This window comes from Triturus cristatus, chromosome 1_1 (assembly GCF_964204655.1).
Source record: "Triturus cristatus chromosome 1_1, aTriCri1.1, whole genome shotgun sequence".
Lineage (NCBI taxonomy): Eukaryota > Metazoa > Chordata > Amphibia > Caudata > Salamandridae > Triturus > Triturus cristatus.
The window spans coordinates 72,457,716-72,475,189 of NC_140579.1; the positions used below are offsets into that span (position 1 = coordinate 72,457,716).

A 17,474-nucleotide genomic window follows, 5' to 3' on the forward strand; every position below is an offset into this window, starting at 1 on the left:
GGGCAGGGGCGCTTGACACCAAAGCGCGACAACGTCAAAGGAATGGCAGCCCCGTATCCATGGACTTGCTATGTAAGCTGCACCAGTATCGTTATGAGGGAGTGCATTCGCCACTTGAGAGGTGTTGAGAGGGATCGTGATCTGCACTCTTCCCAGCCAGGAGGAGATGAAAAGGGACCTCTTCGGGTGTAGGTAGCAGCCACCAGCACAGGGCCGCTTGTCATAAAAGTCTTCAGCAGGCGCGGGGCACCTGAACAAGGATCCGCTGCCAGTGCACTTTCTCCATTACGAGGCAGGATGGGCGCCACTGCAGGTGGATCACTGCACGTGGATGGACATGCAGCACCGCAGAGCAGCACACCGGGATCCCAGGACAGGCTGGTGGTGTCGTCAGCCCAGGAGCAGCACAGGCAGCGGGGCCGCAACCCGCGGCAACAGATGCAGCTTTTATTGCAGGAGAGGTAGTAATCGCTGGGCCCACACGATCAAGTGGAGGCGTTGATCGACATCTGCGAGTCACACCCGGCCGCCATTTTAAGGTCAGGCAGGCGCGGGAGAGCAGATTGCGACGGGGACCGTCCCTGGTGCCGTGCCGCAACAGAGTCCCCCGAGAAGGTCCTCAACTAGAGGCAGCTGCTGCATCCCTTAAATTGCACCCATCATGCATACCTCCTACAGAGGGTGGAAACCATCGGTGCTCTCGGCAGGGCTCCGCCCGCCATTTTGTCTGCCGTCGACCTCTCCCCTCGCCGCAGATCCGCGCCGTTTCAGCAGCACTAGGAGCGATCGCAGGAGCCCCGCAGGTGCCCCACACCTTCCGTTTCAGGTAGGGGGCAAGGGCATTGCAGAGGACTTCATTCAGTCGCCAGGAGCTGGGCCAGAGCCGCGCGTGGACCGGGAGCTGAGACGGTCTACGTCCGATCGGCCATCTTGCCGATCGGGCAGACCCCCCTAATCTGACTTCTAGTCTTCTCCATAAAACTTTCACAGCTGAGTTGAAGTTAGATAGAAGAGGCCATTGGTTACTCTACTCCTGCCGCTATTGCTAATGCTAAGTAAAGGGTGTCCTCTTCAACCGTTGTTCACAAAAACCTCTTACTTACTAAGTCTCAACAGTACAGTGTAGTGTACACCCTTGCAGCGAGTGTAATGTCATTAAGTAAGGATAACTTACCACCACCCGCCACTACTGCTGTCTCACCCCTGCAGCCCCTGCAGGTGCTGCATCTCCTGCCCACTCTGGAATGGCCGCGTCGCCATCACCGCTGGCCCCGGCACTGGTGGTTGTTAGTACGCCTAGAAAAAACATTACACATTTTTTAGATGTCATATACACCTCCCCCTATTTATTCTTTTTCACTAGCAAGATTCAAACAAAAGTTAAATACATACATATACAACAGACATCACTAGTACAAATCTGATACTACAAGAGTAGACTAGACACTAGTAGAGTTATGGTCTCTAGGGTCATGCTAGTCTCTTTGATAAGTTAGCCTGAGCCGCGCAAGCATTTTAGATTTGTGTCTTTTATTTTTGTGCTTTTTACCTCGCAGCTTGTTGTGTAAGAACTAAGAAGCCATTGAGCCCACATGAGCTCATACTGCTACTGTCTAAGCGCTGCGTACAAGTTCGAAGAACAAGCAACTTTGTTATTGAGTTCTGGTGGTCAGTCCGTTTTGCTTAGCCATAACATGCTACACTTTTGGCACAACTGAGAAATGCTTGTAATATACTAATGCGCTCCATTTTTCTCATTACAGACGGAAGATTCCCTTCTACGAAAGAGAGCTTTGCAGAGCTTATGATGTAACCAGTACTAATAGGTTCTTCTAAGGTGAGGTCCCCCAGAATTTGCTCAGATATCTTCATTTATAATTTTATATAAACGATATTCCTGCCAAGGGGAGGGTGGTTCTTCAACCACTGTTCAGTTATCATGATTTCCACTTTTGTCTTCTCTGGATTTTAGTTGTAACAATGTTTATTGTTTTAATCTTATGCATTTTGCTGTTGGTGCTGGCACTTATAGTTACTAGTATACTGCATAATAGAACAATGTACAGAGCTTGTTATTTAAAAATAAACCTTTTGAACTTACATAAACTTGGTGTGGATTGTGGACTTAAACGAGTGAGTGAGCGAAAGGGTGTGCATTGCTTCCACGACTCTGAGAGGTCGACAGTGTAGTGTTCTGGGTTGTCTAATCATTGGGTTTCTTCGGGCGGTTCGTGGAGCCTCAGCTAATGAGACACTATAGCTAGTCGGGCAGGGGATTGTGGGTGAGGTATGAGGAAGATCCAACCTCCTATCAACTGTGCATAGTTCTGTATGTGCAGAATCCCTACAACAGTAGTAGTATGTACTAGTATCCTATAAAAATAGTTAAATATCTGGTTGGGAATTTTGTTGCTGGGAATTTCCAAACGGCCTCAAGATTAAGAAGACTAGAAGAGGACAACCCAAAGGACTGGACTCAGTGGCTAAAGAGATTGGTGAATTGGAATTTTATTTAAAACCTTTAAAATAAAGACTGGCCACCTGGGCAAGCTTAGCTACAGACCGTCTAATAGTAGTAGTAGTAGTAGAGTCATAGCAGAGGCAGTTAGAGGCAGGGATAACAAGAATTTAGAAAATGATTGTCAAGATTGAACATTGGAGAAGATTTTGTAAAAAATAGAATTAGGAGGACTTACTGGGGCCAGCAGCAGAACTCTCAGTAGAAGGGCGTTCCTGGCCCTGGGAGGCATCTTCCCCAGCTCCCGCCGACTCCGACCCCGTCTTCCTGCCCCTGGGTGCTTATCATGAAAGATGTAAGAAAGAAAGAGACAAACATGGATGATTGGTGTGAAACAAATTCAATATTTTTTAAAAATGCTCTCAAAAAATATTTATGGAAACAACAATTGCAATAAAATTGACCTATCTAAATATGGTCAACTAGTAGTATTGAGGGATTCGGGCTGCGGTCCGTCTTGTTATTATTAAATATATTTATGAACACTATTCCAGTGTTCCATTTTTACTCCAAAATACTAACTAAGCCTACGTACCACCTGACCTAGCCCACCTCTTCCAGAAGGGCCAATTGCTCACTAAGTCTGCAAAAATGCAATGAAGGACACATGCATACATTTTTGCATACACCAAATTGTAGATTTGGTTGGTTCCTGCTGATGTTCTGCTAGTGATATATAATAAGCCTATATTACCACTCAATAAACAAACTACAAAAGGTTCTACTAAGGACAGGTGTAAGCAGCACTAAGCAACACGTGACATGACAGAGGATGCGTCACGCAGACCACTAAAAAAACGTACCTACTAAAAACAAGTAACTAAACTAAGCCTATCAATCCACCACTATCTCTTCTTAGTTGCAGGAGGACAAAGGAAGGACTAGAGTGTATCTAGCATTACCTAACTTAAGTTCTTTAAAGTAAACTCTTACATAATCATGCCAAGCGAGATCAAAGTCGCAAACAAGTAAGATTAGTAGCTCCGAGCACCTGTGTCATAACAATCGCAGAAGATTTTTAAACGTAATTTACCTGCAATGTAAGTAGCAGCATTCTTGCTGTTCGGGGAAAAAATGTATTCGCAATATATAACACAGAGCAGAAGAACACAAAGTAGTAATATTAAATAGCTACTCACCAGAGCAGCAAAACACTGCGCAGCGTACCTTTCCCCACCGCTGGCGACGCTCCCGGAGCCCGTACCCAGACGCAGGCCTGCCGCCTGCTGCCAGGGTTAAGGGGATGTGGCGCTGGATGAAAAAAACAAGTGCGGCCACCTCCACCTCACCAAATAAGGCCCATGCATGCACCCCATCTGGGCGCCGCCCTCTGCAGGGAAGGCGGTCGCGGCTGTGGCTGCGAGCAGCCCTGTCCTTGCCCTTGTACTTGCTCTCTCCCTTGGCCATGGCTCCGGGACTCTGGGGGGGCAGGGCGGAAAAGAAAAGGGAGGAATTGGAAAAGTCAGTAAAAGAAAAAGCAAGTTATAGCAAAAGAGTAAAAAAGTAGTAGAAACAGTAACAAAAAGTAGAAACAAACTCAAAATATAGAATCAGGAAAATAGAGAGATAGATAATAAATAAAAAATATTAAAAGAAAGTGTACAGAAACAAAGGATTGCAGAGATAGAGGGAGGATAGAAAACCATGCCCAGAACCATAGAATAGAGTGAAAAACAAAATGGCCGCGCCCATTGCGACAGCGTGGGCAAGTTCGCGAGATATTTCCCCCCGAACACGCAAAAAGTGTCGCAAACACGTAATACGCATTCCCGAACAGGAAATACTCATCGCGAACGGGCGGGAGCATGCAATACGCAAACCGGAACAGAAAATAGGCATCACGAACGGGCGGGACAAGTGAAAACAAGATGGCTGCGTCCATTAGAGACCGCATGGGCAAGTTGGCGGCACATTTCCAACGCGATGACACAAAAATACATCGCGAACAGACGGGGCAAGCAATTCCGTGTCTTCACGATATTTCCATGTGTTCTCGGAGAATATTAAGCGCTTTTGCGGAGATTTACGTAACGCAGTTACGCAAATTCAGTCCACCCCTACTGTTATATAGAACAGCAGGATCATCATAGGTACTGACTCTACAGAACTTAAAGGTGGATGTAAAGTTCGGGATCTGTGTTTGGACCCAATGGTGTTTCAGTTCTGATCATGATAGTCCAAATTGATTTTTCTCTCCTTCAGGAAAGTTTGTGATTTCCTCCTCTAGGATTTTCTGGTATATGTTGAATTCCATAGAAGCATGAACCACTCCTATCATCTTTATGTTCTTCCTAGATATGTTTCTCCAATTATTTATAATCAATATCTTGATTTCCTTTTCTGAATAGTTGAAGTCCATATAGTGTCTAATCATCATTTCTTCTGTCGGAGCTTCCACTTTCTTGGGGACCAATAGGTCCTGCCTGTTTCCAGACATCTTTTAGTACTGAAATGGGATATCCACGTCTTATAAATCTCGGGTATATCTCCTTTACCTGACTTTCAAAATCCTTTTACTCTGATCAATTCCTTTTTACTCTCAAGAATTGCCCATAGGACACTTTCCATTTTAGAGCATTTGGATGTGCCCTGTTTGCGAAATAGTGCTTTACAATTAGTTGGCTTTCTATGTACTTTTGTACCGGTCATTATTGTTTTCAGTATAGAGGCCGATGTCCAAACCGTTGATGTCGCTGGTGCCTATTTCATAACTAAATTTCAGCTTTTGAGGATTGTTGTCAAGTGATTTTAAAAAGGTTAGCAGCTCATTTTGTTCACCTTCCCAGATTAAAAGAAGATCATCGATGAAGCATATCTGCAAAATCACTTATTGAGAGCCTGGGCATTGATGTCCATCCGACTGTCTCAGCCTCTGAGTACCCCATGGTCAGACTCGCATATGTTGGGGCAAATGAAGTGCCCATGGCCATTCCCAACTTTTGAATATAGTAATTGCCATCAAATGGGAAAATATGGTTCTTTAAACAGAATTACATTATGTCTAATAGCATGTATGGTACTGCTCCCCAGTACCTGCAAGCCTTAGCCCTACCTTACGAACCTACACGCCTGCTGCGTTCCACGACTCAGGGAAAATTCTTGGTTCCCAGGGATAAACTCTCTCGGATGGGCTGCCGCTATTTTGCTTGTCTTTGCCCTATTCTGTAGACCACTCTTCCTACATCCCTTGGCAATGAAACAAACTTTGCAAAATTCCACAAAAGTTTAAAGACATGGCTGTTCAACCAATAAAATTGCTTCTTTTTCAGTTCTTCAGGCTGGGGCAGGGAAACCCTTTTTGGGTAGCTGTGCACCCTATTAAACCAAATTAACATAACATGTGTGACTGCTCCATCAGGCTAATTGATCCAGTTCTTAGATGATATTTGCTGGCCTGCAAATCATCCTCATGTTTTATGGATGTATGTAAAGATACAGCATCCACTGTTGGCATGATGTACTGTTTATTCCACAGAATACTGTTTATCCTATTTAAAAAGTCCATATAGTCTCTGCTGTACAAAGGGAGGCTAGAGATTTATGAGAGCAAGAAGATGTCAACGAATCTGGAAGTATTCTTTAATAGTGAATCACAAAAAATCACTATCGGACTTCCAGGAGGGTTTTCCTGATTCTCACTGTTGCCAGGTCATTTCCTACATTTGGGCAATATAATAGCAAGACTTCGATGGCTAACTTGCCACACTTCCAGAAGTATACAGTTGAGGTAGCCACAAACGGAGCATGCAAAGATTGAGAAAGAGGGACTCAAGTCACTGAACATGGTTAGAGTATCACAGATCTGGAATAGCCGATGGCAAAATTGGAAGATCCTGTGACAGCTTGATGAGGGCCTAGGAGTACAGAGGGTGTCAGTGAGTAGAGGGCACTGGATAGGATTAGTGAGGCAATACAACCACAGCCTCATAGAATGCAGACACCTGCCCAGGATCACACATTGTTAGTTTGAAGTGTCTAGTGCCCTGTCCAGAGTTGTGCAAGGTGTTGGTATAACAACAAAGAGCCCTTCTTAGGAAGTCACTTGCAATATGGGCTACACACTGAGTGCTTAGTAACCCCAGGTATCAATTCCCTCTTTTTCTCCCCACTATGGTGGTTCCTAATTTGTTGTTTTACAGAGTCTTATGTGATCAGTAAAATGAATTGAAAGTTGTTTTCTCCAAATTTATGAGACATACTCAAAGATGGAAGGTGTATGAGTGAAGTGACGCACTTCAGGAGGAATTTGCGTCACTTAAGCAAGACATGGGAACAGACGGAATATTCCCCCCTTTTGATTCACCAAAGTAATGCATTGTTATGGTTGATGTGAGTAATGAAGTGTTGGGAGCCACGTTAGCCCAAAAGAATAGATCTGGTAGTGAAGTTACCGTGGGGTTTGTGTCAAGGTCTCTGAAGGAAAATTAGAAGGTTTGTTCAGTCTTCGAAAAAGAACTGTTAGCCTGCAGTTGGCAGTGGAACGTTTCAAGTGTTTATTGCTTGGGGAGAAAATTCACATTCAAAACATACCATAAGTCATTAGTGAAAATACTCAGTAGGACCGCCATCATGGTTCATACACCTAGACTGGCCAGACTAAGGGGCATATTTACAAGGACTTACCGCCATTGTAACGTCAATTTTTTGACTTTACAGCAGCTTTTTTTATCGCCGTAATTACAAGTTGCTGCTAACTCTAGTTAGCAGCATTTTCCTAGCTATAAAGTTAATTTTTCCTAGTGCCACTTCTGTTAGCGTGGCTTACTGAAAGTGAGAAGCAAGGTAAAAACTCCCACAAAACACACAACCCAATATTTACAAGGATTTCTTTGTAAGTCGCTAAAGAGAAAAAAATGCAGCTAAGTCCAATTAGAGGCAGTTTTTTAACGCCAGTAAGTACCTGGTCATAGGAATAGTGCAAACACACTTGGGATCGGGGCGATGCTACAAGGGGTCCACCTCCTGACTTCCCCAACTCTGACAAAATAGACCCAGAGTATTGAGGCGATCAGGTGAGTGATAGGGATTAGGGTAGGAGCAGAAGGGAAAGGGATACCTGTAACAGAAAACACACGGTTAGTAGGTTTCTACAACACTGACTACACTCATAAAGTCTCACTAGCAAACGTCCAATACCTGTCATATCACTCCCTCGGCTGCAATAAATGTCCTCTATAATTGGTAAGATACTTTCTCTCACCTTGAAGAATAAACACCTACAAACGAGACACCACCCAATTAGAACTCCAATCTCTTCTTCCTCTCAATTAAAGCAGAAAGAACAGGAAGCACCATACACACCCTTTCTCTCGTTCCCATAAAGCAAGAAGAAAATAAATCAAGTTGACAGGAAAGAAAATGTCACAGTTAGAAATGTTGAAGCTGACTGCACAGGTGCGGCAGTAACCATGCTCCCATATCCAATTCTGGTACCTTGCTAAGAACGTGGCCAAAACGTAAGGGGCAAAAAGAACACAATCGCCAACTCCAATAGTCACTCAATGTCTCGCATCAAATTCAATACCTCAGCTCTCTGGAATAACACGGACCCTTACTGGTTCTCCTGAAGTCAGGAGGAAATGTACAGCTTGACTTCCGTTGTCTCCTTTCACATAAAAAGACAATGGTCAGGTATCCGCCGGCGATGATTTCCTGCCGCAGCCACGGAACAGTAAACAAAACTCAATACGCCCCTGCTCGTCCAAGTGGAATGTAGATCCAAACACAACTCCCCAAGCGGACAAGGCTCAGGGATGTTCCGGGAAAGCAGCACCCAAAGTTAGCGTGCGCACAATGAAAGGCATGCAAAAATAGAAGGTTAGCGTGCAGAGCAGCCGTCCTGCACCGAACTTCCTGGTTCCCTCATAGAATCACGCACAACGCTCCATGCGCTGGACACGACTTAAATGATGTGTGATCCCTCCCAGAAGGACGGGCTTCTGGGAGATGTAGTTCAGCAGACCACCTCTGACGCTGCACATGAGGTAGGTGCTGCCTGTCAATGCCTGACAGTACGCTCTTCTACCATGCACCTCCTAGACCCAGGTTTTCAGGGATTATGGGAATAGAAGAGCCGCACCACCCTGGGGGTGTGTACCCTGCTGCATGGCTCTCAGGAGTCATCTTCGGATAGATACCTTTTCCAGGAAACAAGATAACACAGCCGACCCCTGCGGTATCTGGAGTCTAGGATGCACCGCACCTCGTATTCCAGCTGGCCATCCCTAACCACAGGAGGCACAGCTCTGTGTCTGGTGCTTTTTGCTGGTTTCAGTAGACTACAGTGGAACACCAAATGAATCCTCAGAGAAGCTGGCAGTTTCAGTTTGTACGCCACCGGATTGATTCTGCAGAGTACAGTATATGGGCCGATGAGCCGGGGATGAAAAATGCTGCGCATCCGAAAACAGATGTTCTTGGTAGAGAGCCACACATGATCCCCCACCTGATACGTAGGTCCCTCTTGACGATGTTGATCTGCCCATTTCTTATATGAGCCTTTGGCTTTGTCCAGGTTCACCTGTATCTTCTTGTGTATTTTCTGGAGAGTCTTTACTCGTGCCATAACCGTAGGGTGGTTCGTTACCTCGCTAGGTATAGCCAGAGGCAGGGTGGTAGCATGGAACCCCGTTTTGGCCCTGAACAGTGTTTCCTTGATGGAGCTATACCAAGCATTGTTATACGACAGTTCAGCCAACCATAGTAAGGACACCCATGACTCAGCGGCTTCTTTGGAATAGAACAGCAGGAATTTCTTTAGAGTCTGACACAGTTGCTCTGTTTGCCGATCAGTTTGTAGGTGGAAGCTGGTCGACAGAGCCGCTTCCACATGAAGAGTCTTGCACCACATACTCCAGAACCTAGCAACGAACTGGGGTTCTCTATCAGATACAATGACCCTGGGGAGTCCGTGTAAGCGAACCACGTGTGATAGTAACAACTGAGCTGTTTGTCCTGCAGTAGGAAGATTCTTGCAAGGTATAAAATGACCCATTTTTGTGAGACTGTCTATGACAACAAGTATTGCGTTATACCCCTGGTTCATTGGTAATCCTAGGACCAAGTCTTTACTGATCGTCTGCCATGGTTGTGAAGGTGTGGGCAACGGCATCAGTTTCCCCTTGGTCTTGACTTGTTCCCCTTTTGCACGAGCACATGTCTCACATTGTTACCCCCATTGTACGACGTCCTTAGCCATCCTTTCCCACCAAAAGTGACGTTGGAGTAGGTGTAATAGGTGTAACGTTTTCTTATGTCCGGGATGGCCAGCAAGTACTGCGTCATAACACCAGTTGAAAGCCTTCAATCGGAGTGCATGGGTAGGTAAGTACAGTTTATTGTCGTGCAACGGGACTCCATGTTTGAGAGTTCGATGATTACTTTACTCTGCCCACCGCTGCCACTGTTCTAGGAATTGATGTTTAGTGATTCGGTCAAGGAACTGCTCCACGGTTACCACGCATAGCACTCTTTCAGGACTTACGATCGCCTCGGTGAGTTCTTGTCGAGGTGTATTACTCTCTTCTTGTCCTTGTCTGGACAACAAGTCTGCTTTTTTGTTTTCCGATCCTGGATGGAACATAATGATGAAGTCATATTCCGCGAAGAACAGCATCCACCGCATCTGTCTCTGTGAGAGGTGTTGAGCTGTCTTCATGAACTGTAGATTTCTGTGGTCCGAGTATACAGTGATTGGATTCTGCTCCCCCCACAAGTAGTGTCTCACATGTTAATCCTGAGAGGATAAATAGATCAAAATATTTCCGATGTATACGATCACAATTCGATCTACGTATTCCTTGAGCACGTCGTTGAGGAAGATCTGGAATGTCGCCGGGTCATTTCATAACCCGAACGGCATAACCAGGTATTAGAACAACACATAATGTGTTTTGGACGCTGTCTTCCACTCATCCCCGTCGCGTATTCGAACCAAGTGATAGGCCCCTCTCAGATCGAGCCTGGTTAAATGTTGGCCTCCCTCACCTGGTCCAGCAACAAAGAATTGAGCAGAAGCAGGTATCGATTCTTCACCGTGTTCTTGTTCAACAAGCGGTAATCGATACACGTTCGTAGCTCCCAATTAGTTTTTGCCGTAAAGAAAAGAGGAGAAACGTCTGGGGAGCGAGAGGGTCTAATGAAGCCTATATCAATGAAATGATCCAAATTTTCGCGCAAGTGTTTGGTCTCGGGCTCGGACAAGGCATAGACTCTGCATGACGGAATGGTTGCTCGTGCAACCAAGTCTAAGTGACAGTCATAGTCGCGGTGTGGGGGTAGGACCGCTGCTTTGACCTCACAGAACACTTCTAGATATAGGGCATACTCCGGAGGCAATTCTGTCTCTTTCTCTGCTGTAGTGGCAACGTGGCATATCCGCCCCAGAGCCAAGGTGTGTGCGTATGTGTTTCTCATGCAGTGAGCTATACATTCCTCTGCGTGAAAACGTATGGTCTTAAGTCTCCAATCCATGGTAGGGTTGTGTTGCCATAACCATGGCATGCCCAATATGACCTCGTATTGTGCTGCCTCAATGATGTTTAACCCCTTCCATGCTGCGCAGATTCCGCCGCTGTGCTGACGGAATCTTGCGCGGGCGGGGTCATGACGGAACGGTTCTGTCATGAGCACAGCTCAACCGTGGCTCATGACGGAACCGTTCCGTCATGAGCACCGAAGGGGTTAATGTAAGATCCTCAACGTGATCCTGAGGGTCCCCCTTTAGAAACAGTTCCATCACTTCTGTGTGTTCCTTGATAGAAACTGACTTCAACGGGGTGCCATCTACTGCCAACACCTTTTCAGGCTTCTCACTATGTGCTCTCTGTATTCCCAGTATTTGTACCAAGCCACAGTCTATGAAATTTCCTGTGGCTCCGGAATCTATCATTGTCCGTACCTGGTGTCTTTGTTGTCCTGGCCTAAGGATCATGGACAGCACTATGTGTGATTCGGTGCTTTTCACCTCGGTGATCACTAATGATGGCAATTTCCATTCCCTGTCGTGTGGTTCTTCTAGAGGGATCTCTGTCTCAGTGGAGTCTCCATTATTGGAGGACCACACCGCCACAACAGCCATCTTTTTACTGGAATAAAAAGTATTCCTTTTCTTGGTTTTCAATGGGCAGTCTCTCACATAGTGTCCCTTCTTCCCACAATAAAGGCAGAGTCCTTGGGCTCTATGACTCTCTCTCTGTGTCTTGGATAACGGAGCCTAATAGCTCCCACATCCATGGGTTCAGGTCCTGGCTCTTTAGGGGTGTATGCGGGACCGCTGTCGTACTCCACCCCGACTCCAGTTCTCTTTCCTCTTCTACGCTCCCCTCCCCTTTCTGCCAACTTATGGTCTAACCTTAATGTGAGGTTGATTAAGTCGGTGCACGTAGTGGGTTGAAAGTCTATTTGCGCTAGCACGTCCTTCATGTCATCCCTTAATCCCTGGTAATAAAGCAACATCCTCTTCTCCTCTGGCCAGGCGGTTTTTGCTACCAGATGATTAAAGGCAGTCATGTAGGTTATCAGGTCTCTTCTACCCTGTCGAAGCTCCAATAGCTCTCTATCTGCGCTAAACATGGTAGCCCGGCGATCAAACACTCTCTCGAATTCCCTCCAAAACGCCGTCCAATCCGTAAGCAACGGATCATCATTCCTGACCAACGGCACCGCCCAGTTGGAAGCGTCTCCAGTCAGGTATGAGATGGCAAAAGCCACCCTTGAAAGATTGTTAGGAAAGGAAGCAGGCTTACAGGAGAAGTGTAAAGCTATCTGTGTCAGGAATGTTTATATCTTCAATGGATTGCCGTAATACCTCTCAGGACTAGTCAAAGGAATGGGGGGCGGAACGGTCACCTGAATCTGGGGGGTTGCTTTCATGACATCAAATGGTTTCCTAGACTGTCTATCCACCCGCTCTCTTAGAGCCGCTGTCTCTGCTCTGGAAGTAACTAGTTCCTGTTGTACTGCTACCAGTGCTTGCAGCACATCATCCAAAGACGCCATCTTTGCGAATGGCCCTGACCGGGAGTAGTGTATTCGTGGTGCGTGATTCTGTCGCGTCCACAAGAACTCCTCAGGATCGGGGCGATGCTACAAGGGGTCCACCTCCTGACATCCTCAACTCTGACTAAATAGACCCAGAGTATTGAGGCGATCAGGCGAGGGATAGGGATTAGGGTAGGAGCAGACGGGAAAGGGATACCTGTAACAGAAAACACACGGCTAGTAGGTTTCTACAACACTGACTACACTCATAAAGTCTCACTAGCAAAGTCCAATACCTGTCATAGCTCTCCCTCGGCTGCAATAAATGTCCTCTATAATTGGTAAGATACTTTCTCTCACCTTGAAGAATAAACACCTACAAACGAGACACAACCAAATTAGAACTCCAATCTCTTCTTCCTCTCAATTAAAGCATAAAGAACAGGAAGACCCATACACACCCTTTCTCTCATTCTCATAAAGCAAGAAGAAAATAAATCAAGTTGATAGGAAAAGAAATGTCACGGTTAGGAAGGTTGAAGCTGACTGCATAGGTAGGGCAGTCACCATGCTCCCATATCCAATTCTGGTACCCTGCTAAGAACATGGCCGAAAGGTAAGGGGCAAAAAGAACACAATCGCCATCTCCAATAGTCACTCAATGTCTCATATCAAATTCAATACCTCAACCAATGAACTCTCTCTGGAATAACACGGATCCTTACTGGTTCTCCTGAAGTCGGGAGGAAATATTCAGCTTGACTTCCGTGGTCTCCTGTCATGTAAAAAGACTATGGTCAGGTATCCGTCGGCGATGATTTCCTGCCGCAGCTACGGAACAGTAAACAAAACTCAATTAGCTCCTGCTCGTCCGAGCAGAACGTAGATCCCAAACACAACTCCCCATGCGGACTCGGCTCAGGGATGTTACGGGAAAGCAGCACCCAAAGTTAGCGTGCACACAACGAAAGGCACGTGAAAATAGAAGGTTAGCGTGCAGAGAGGCCACCCTGCACCAAATTTCCTGGTTCCCTCATAGAATCACGCACAACGCTCCATGCGCTGGACGTGACTTAAACGATGTGTGATCCCTCCCAGAAGGATGGCCTTCTGGGAGATGTAGTTCGGCAGACCACCTCTGACGCTGCACATGAGGTAGGTGCTGCCTGTCAATGCCTGACAGGTTTTGCTGCTGGACAGCTCTACGAGTAGCCTTGCTGCTCTACCCTACGACAAAACAAAAGTGCAGGAATGCACACTATCAATAAGATAGGGCACAGTCCTGTCTTTTTCCCCTATGTTGGCACACAATGGCTGCAATGCGCCAACACCAGCACCCTTGCCCCATCGTGCAAGGTTGCTTGTGTTGCAGAACTGATTTATGTTGTGCCAGAAGGGACACCTTAATGCACAAAGTCAATCAATCCAGGTGATTTCCTCTTTCTATTTGTGATGCAGAATTCTGCACACATAGAAAAAGGAAAAAAGAGGAGAAATGTAACTGTGGAATAAGGAGAGATGTACAACTAGTCAACCTTAAATAAAGTCACCTGCCATCTTAGGAGTCACACCATGTAACAATGTATTGTAAAAATGGAGCTAAGCAAGAAAAATTCGGCTTATAGGCAACTCTTTTGAATAAGCCCCTAACTTCTAAATTGTTGCTAAATGATTTTAGCACAGAATACATCTCCGGGGAAAACATTTTCAGGCAGATTATTTATAGCGATCTTCCATCAATGATCAAGGTCAGCCTATTAATTGGGATGAAGAGGATGAAGAGTGCCTGATAGCGAGTGCAGATGTATGCGAGGGTCATGCATTCACTGAGGAAGAGTGGAATTACAGTATGACAGAAGATGAGGTTCTGGTATGTGTAAAGAAACGGGTGACACAGGGATGGCCTAAAGAGAAGTCTGTTCCTGTTGGATTACAGACGTATGTCAAGGTGGCTGATGAATTGTCGGTTGAAAAGAATGGAATGTTGATTAGACTTGATAAGTTAATTCCCTCCAGTGGGTTAAGACACAAGATTATTTTGATCAACATGAGGGTCATCTGGCACAAACCATTGCTAAAAGGAAGATCAGAGAGAGTTATTGGTGGCCTGGTATGGACTCTGAGATTGTTGCCAATGTTAGAAAATGTGTCATTTGTGCTAATAGTGACAAAAGCATGAAGATTGAGACCATGACACTACAGCCCAGTGTGTTACCTTTTGGGGAGTGGTCAAAATTAGCTATCGATTTCTTAGGTCCATTCAACATTTTACCACAAATATCCAAGTATGTTTAAGTTATCGTGGATCACTACAGCAAGTGGTTAGAGGTAGATTTCATGTAGGAGCCTTCAACGTATGCTGACATTAATCTTTAAAGAAGTTGTTTATGAAGGGAAGGTTGTCCCAAAGAAATTGTCTCCGATAATGGAGTGCAATTTTTGTCCAATGAGATGGAGTAATTTTTGGTAAAGAATGCTATTCAGCATAAATGTACAGCCAATAAACAGATAACTCAAGACATCCTTTGTGAGGTGCATTGTGTCCGCTCACACTACAACACCTATCCCCAAATTAAGATTTGGAATTCCCACTAGATGACTGCTAGCTTTATTGATGGTGAGGAAGGAGGAGCAGAGTTTTTAAGATGAACATTGAATTGCATTCTTTTGTATTTGGATTATTTCATCTGCGCTATTAATAGGCCTTCTATTGTCTCGCCACAATCCTCACTGATGCATTAATTTACTTTTTGTAAGGATTCATGTCCATAATGCCTTTTTTTTGCCTATTTACTGATTGTCTATCAGCTGTAATAAATCCACTTACCCTTAGTTTCTGAACCCTTGTCTTTACTGTGGAACCACATGGGCTACACAAATGCTAAAATGTAAATTCTTACTAACTCCCTTGACTCAAGGCAACCACATAAAGGTCCCTCAGTTGAAGAATGACCTCCACTTCCAACTGCGCCCCTGCAATATGGCCCTGTGGATGACACAGGAACTACAAGACGAGCAGCAGAACTTTGGAATTTGAGATATCTGGCCCAAGGTTACAGGATATGGGTTTGTCTAATTGGCTCCTTGTCAGTGTCTTGGCAGGTTTTGCATCTTGACCATGATGTCATATGCAAATATCAAAGCTCAGATGTCTGCGGCAGGTGAGGTTAGACTCCCCCCTCAAAAAATATAATAAAAGAGATTAAGTAAAGCATCCTCCTACCTGTGGGTACTTGTAGAGCGCCAGGAGTTGGGCCATGGAGTAGGTCGTTGATGAGAACGTGTCTCCGATGAAACCCACCAGGGTGCCCTTGCTCTGGCACCTGTAGTTTGGAACTGGCTCACTTTGCTGGGACATGATGCTCAGGGTGCTCTGAAGAGCTTTTATCTCACTAGCACAGGAGTCAAATAAATGGTACCCCAGCGTGAGGTTTGGTAAGAGAGTAGGGTTTCTGTTAATCTCCTCCACAGCGTAGATGAAGACAAGGCCATTCATAACAGACTGCAAGGTAGCCCTAAAGAGTGGATAACATAGAACATAATTACAGATTTTTCACAACAAATCTAAATAAAATGACCACTTTAGAAAATAAGGATAGGAACAATAAAAAGGCTCTATATAGAAGAGGTGTATGCTTGCATGTCATAAAAAGTCAACTTTCAAGGCTAGTGATGCTTTCCTTTTCATTTTCTGTATAGTTCTGGGATAGGATGAGCAAAATGCATCAGTGTCTGTCTAGATTTGGACAACCTAGAAAATATGCCTACTCTAGCACAACTTCTGATGACAGGAAAAGTCATGGAAGGAATCTCTCCGCAAGCCATGGACTGCAGCAATAGTAGGGAATAGTCCCAGCTCATCTATCCACTCACAGGCAGCCCATGTGCAAGTGTCAGCAGCCAATCAGAACCGTCTTAACATAGAAGCAACTCTGACTGAATCAGCAATCTAAACTACCTAAAACGATCAGAGCTCATCTTTACTTTCAAACGTCTCTGATTGGCTTTTTGGCAATCAATCTAAATAGCTGTTGACAGCAGTTAGACTGCCTAGCATCATTAGTTTTCCATTCCCAGGAAAGGAAATAACCACTTTTATTTATCCATCCAAGGATTGAACTGTGTGGTGTCAGCTGGTAAGCTCTCACCACACAGTGAATGTATGCTCGCCACCTGGAGGTTAAATACTTCGGTCTATATTTATAATTTGTTCACACAGCGCACGCAGGAAGCCACCTTGCTGCACTGTGTTGCGCTGCATGTAAGATACGGGGCAGGAAAGCACTGTATTTAAAATTATACTGGACAGTCCTTCCCTTTCCTAGTGCTGGCAAACTTTTGAATGCCTAACACCAAGGCAGGCACCCTGTGCAAGGGTGTCTGAGTTGTGGGCAGTATTGCTTTTGAGTAGGAAGGGACACCTTTCTGCACAAAAATAGTCCTGAGAAGTGTTTTCCTCTTTCTATGTGTGTTGCAGAATGCTGCAGACATAGAAAGGGGAATAGATTAGGAGAAATAAAGATATTTCTCCTCATTATTATGAGTCTTGTAATGAGCACAGCTACCCAGAAGAGTTTCCCAGTGCAGAGCAAATGCTAGTATGGTGTCCATGAAAATTTAATTAAAAGTGCCAGGCCTTTATGAAAGGTCAGTAATAAATTACAATTTCTAGGCTTCCAAAAGACGTTACCACATTTCAAACAAAGATACTTGAAAGAGCATCCTTTTATGCTAGTTAAACGGAACCTCGGTGCAGGGAAAACTGCTCGATTTGATGATCTCAAGGGACAAGTATGCTGGTAATGGACTGTCAGTTCTCGTATTATTTGGCCTTGAACATAAAGCACAACGCTTTAAATTCAATACTCTTAGTGAGCCTAAGTCAAAGCAATTACTGTAGCAAGTGAGAAACTGAGGCAGATTTCTGCAGGCAAAAGAAAATTAGGAGACGGGCTGAGCAGGGTCCCAGCCAGTG

The 17,474-nt window shown here is 45.1% G+C and overlaps 1 protein-coding gene across 1 annotated transcript in view; it reads right to left on the reverse strand.

Moving 5' to 3' along the window:
- Window positions 1-17,474, reverse strand: part of LOC146869467 (extracellular calcium-sensing receptor-like) — a 187,054-nt gene that overhangs the window by 142,092 nt on the left and 27,488 nt on the right. Inside the window, exon 2 of the mRNA XM_085636605.1 lies at window positions 15,723-16,014. Within this exon, the coding sequence (XP_085492731.1) occupies window positions 15,723-16,014 (292 nt within the window). The remainder of the gene's footprint in view (window positions 1-15,722; window positions 16,015-17,474) is intronic.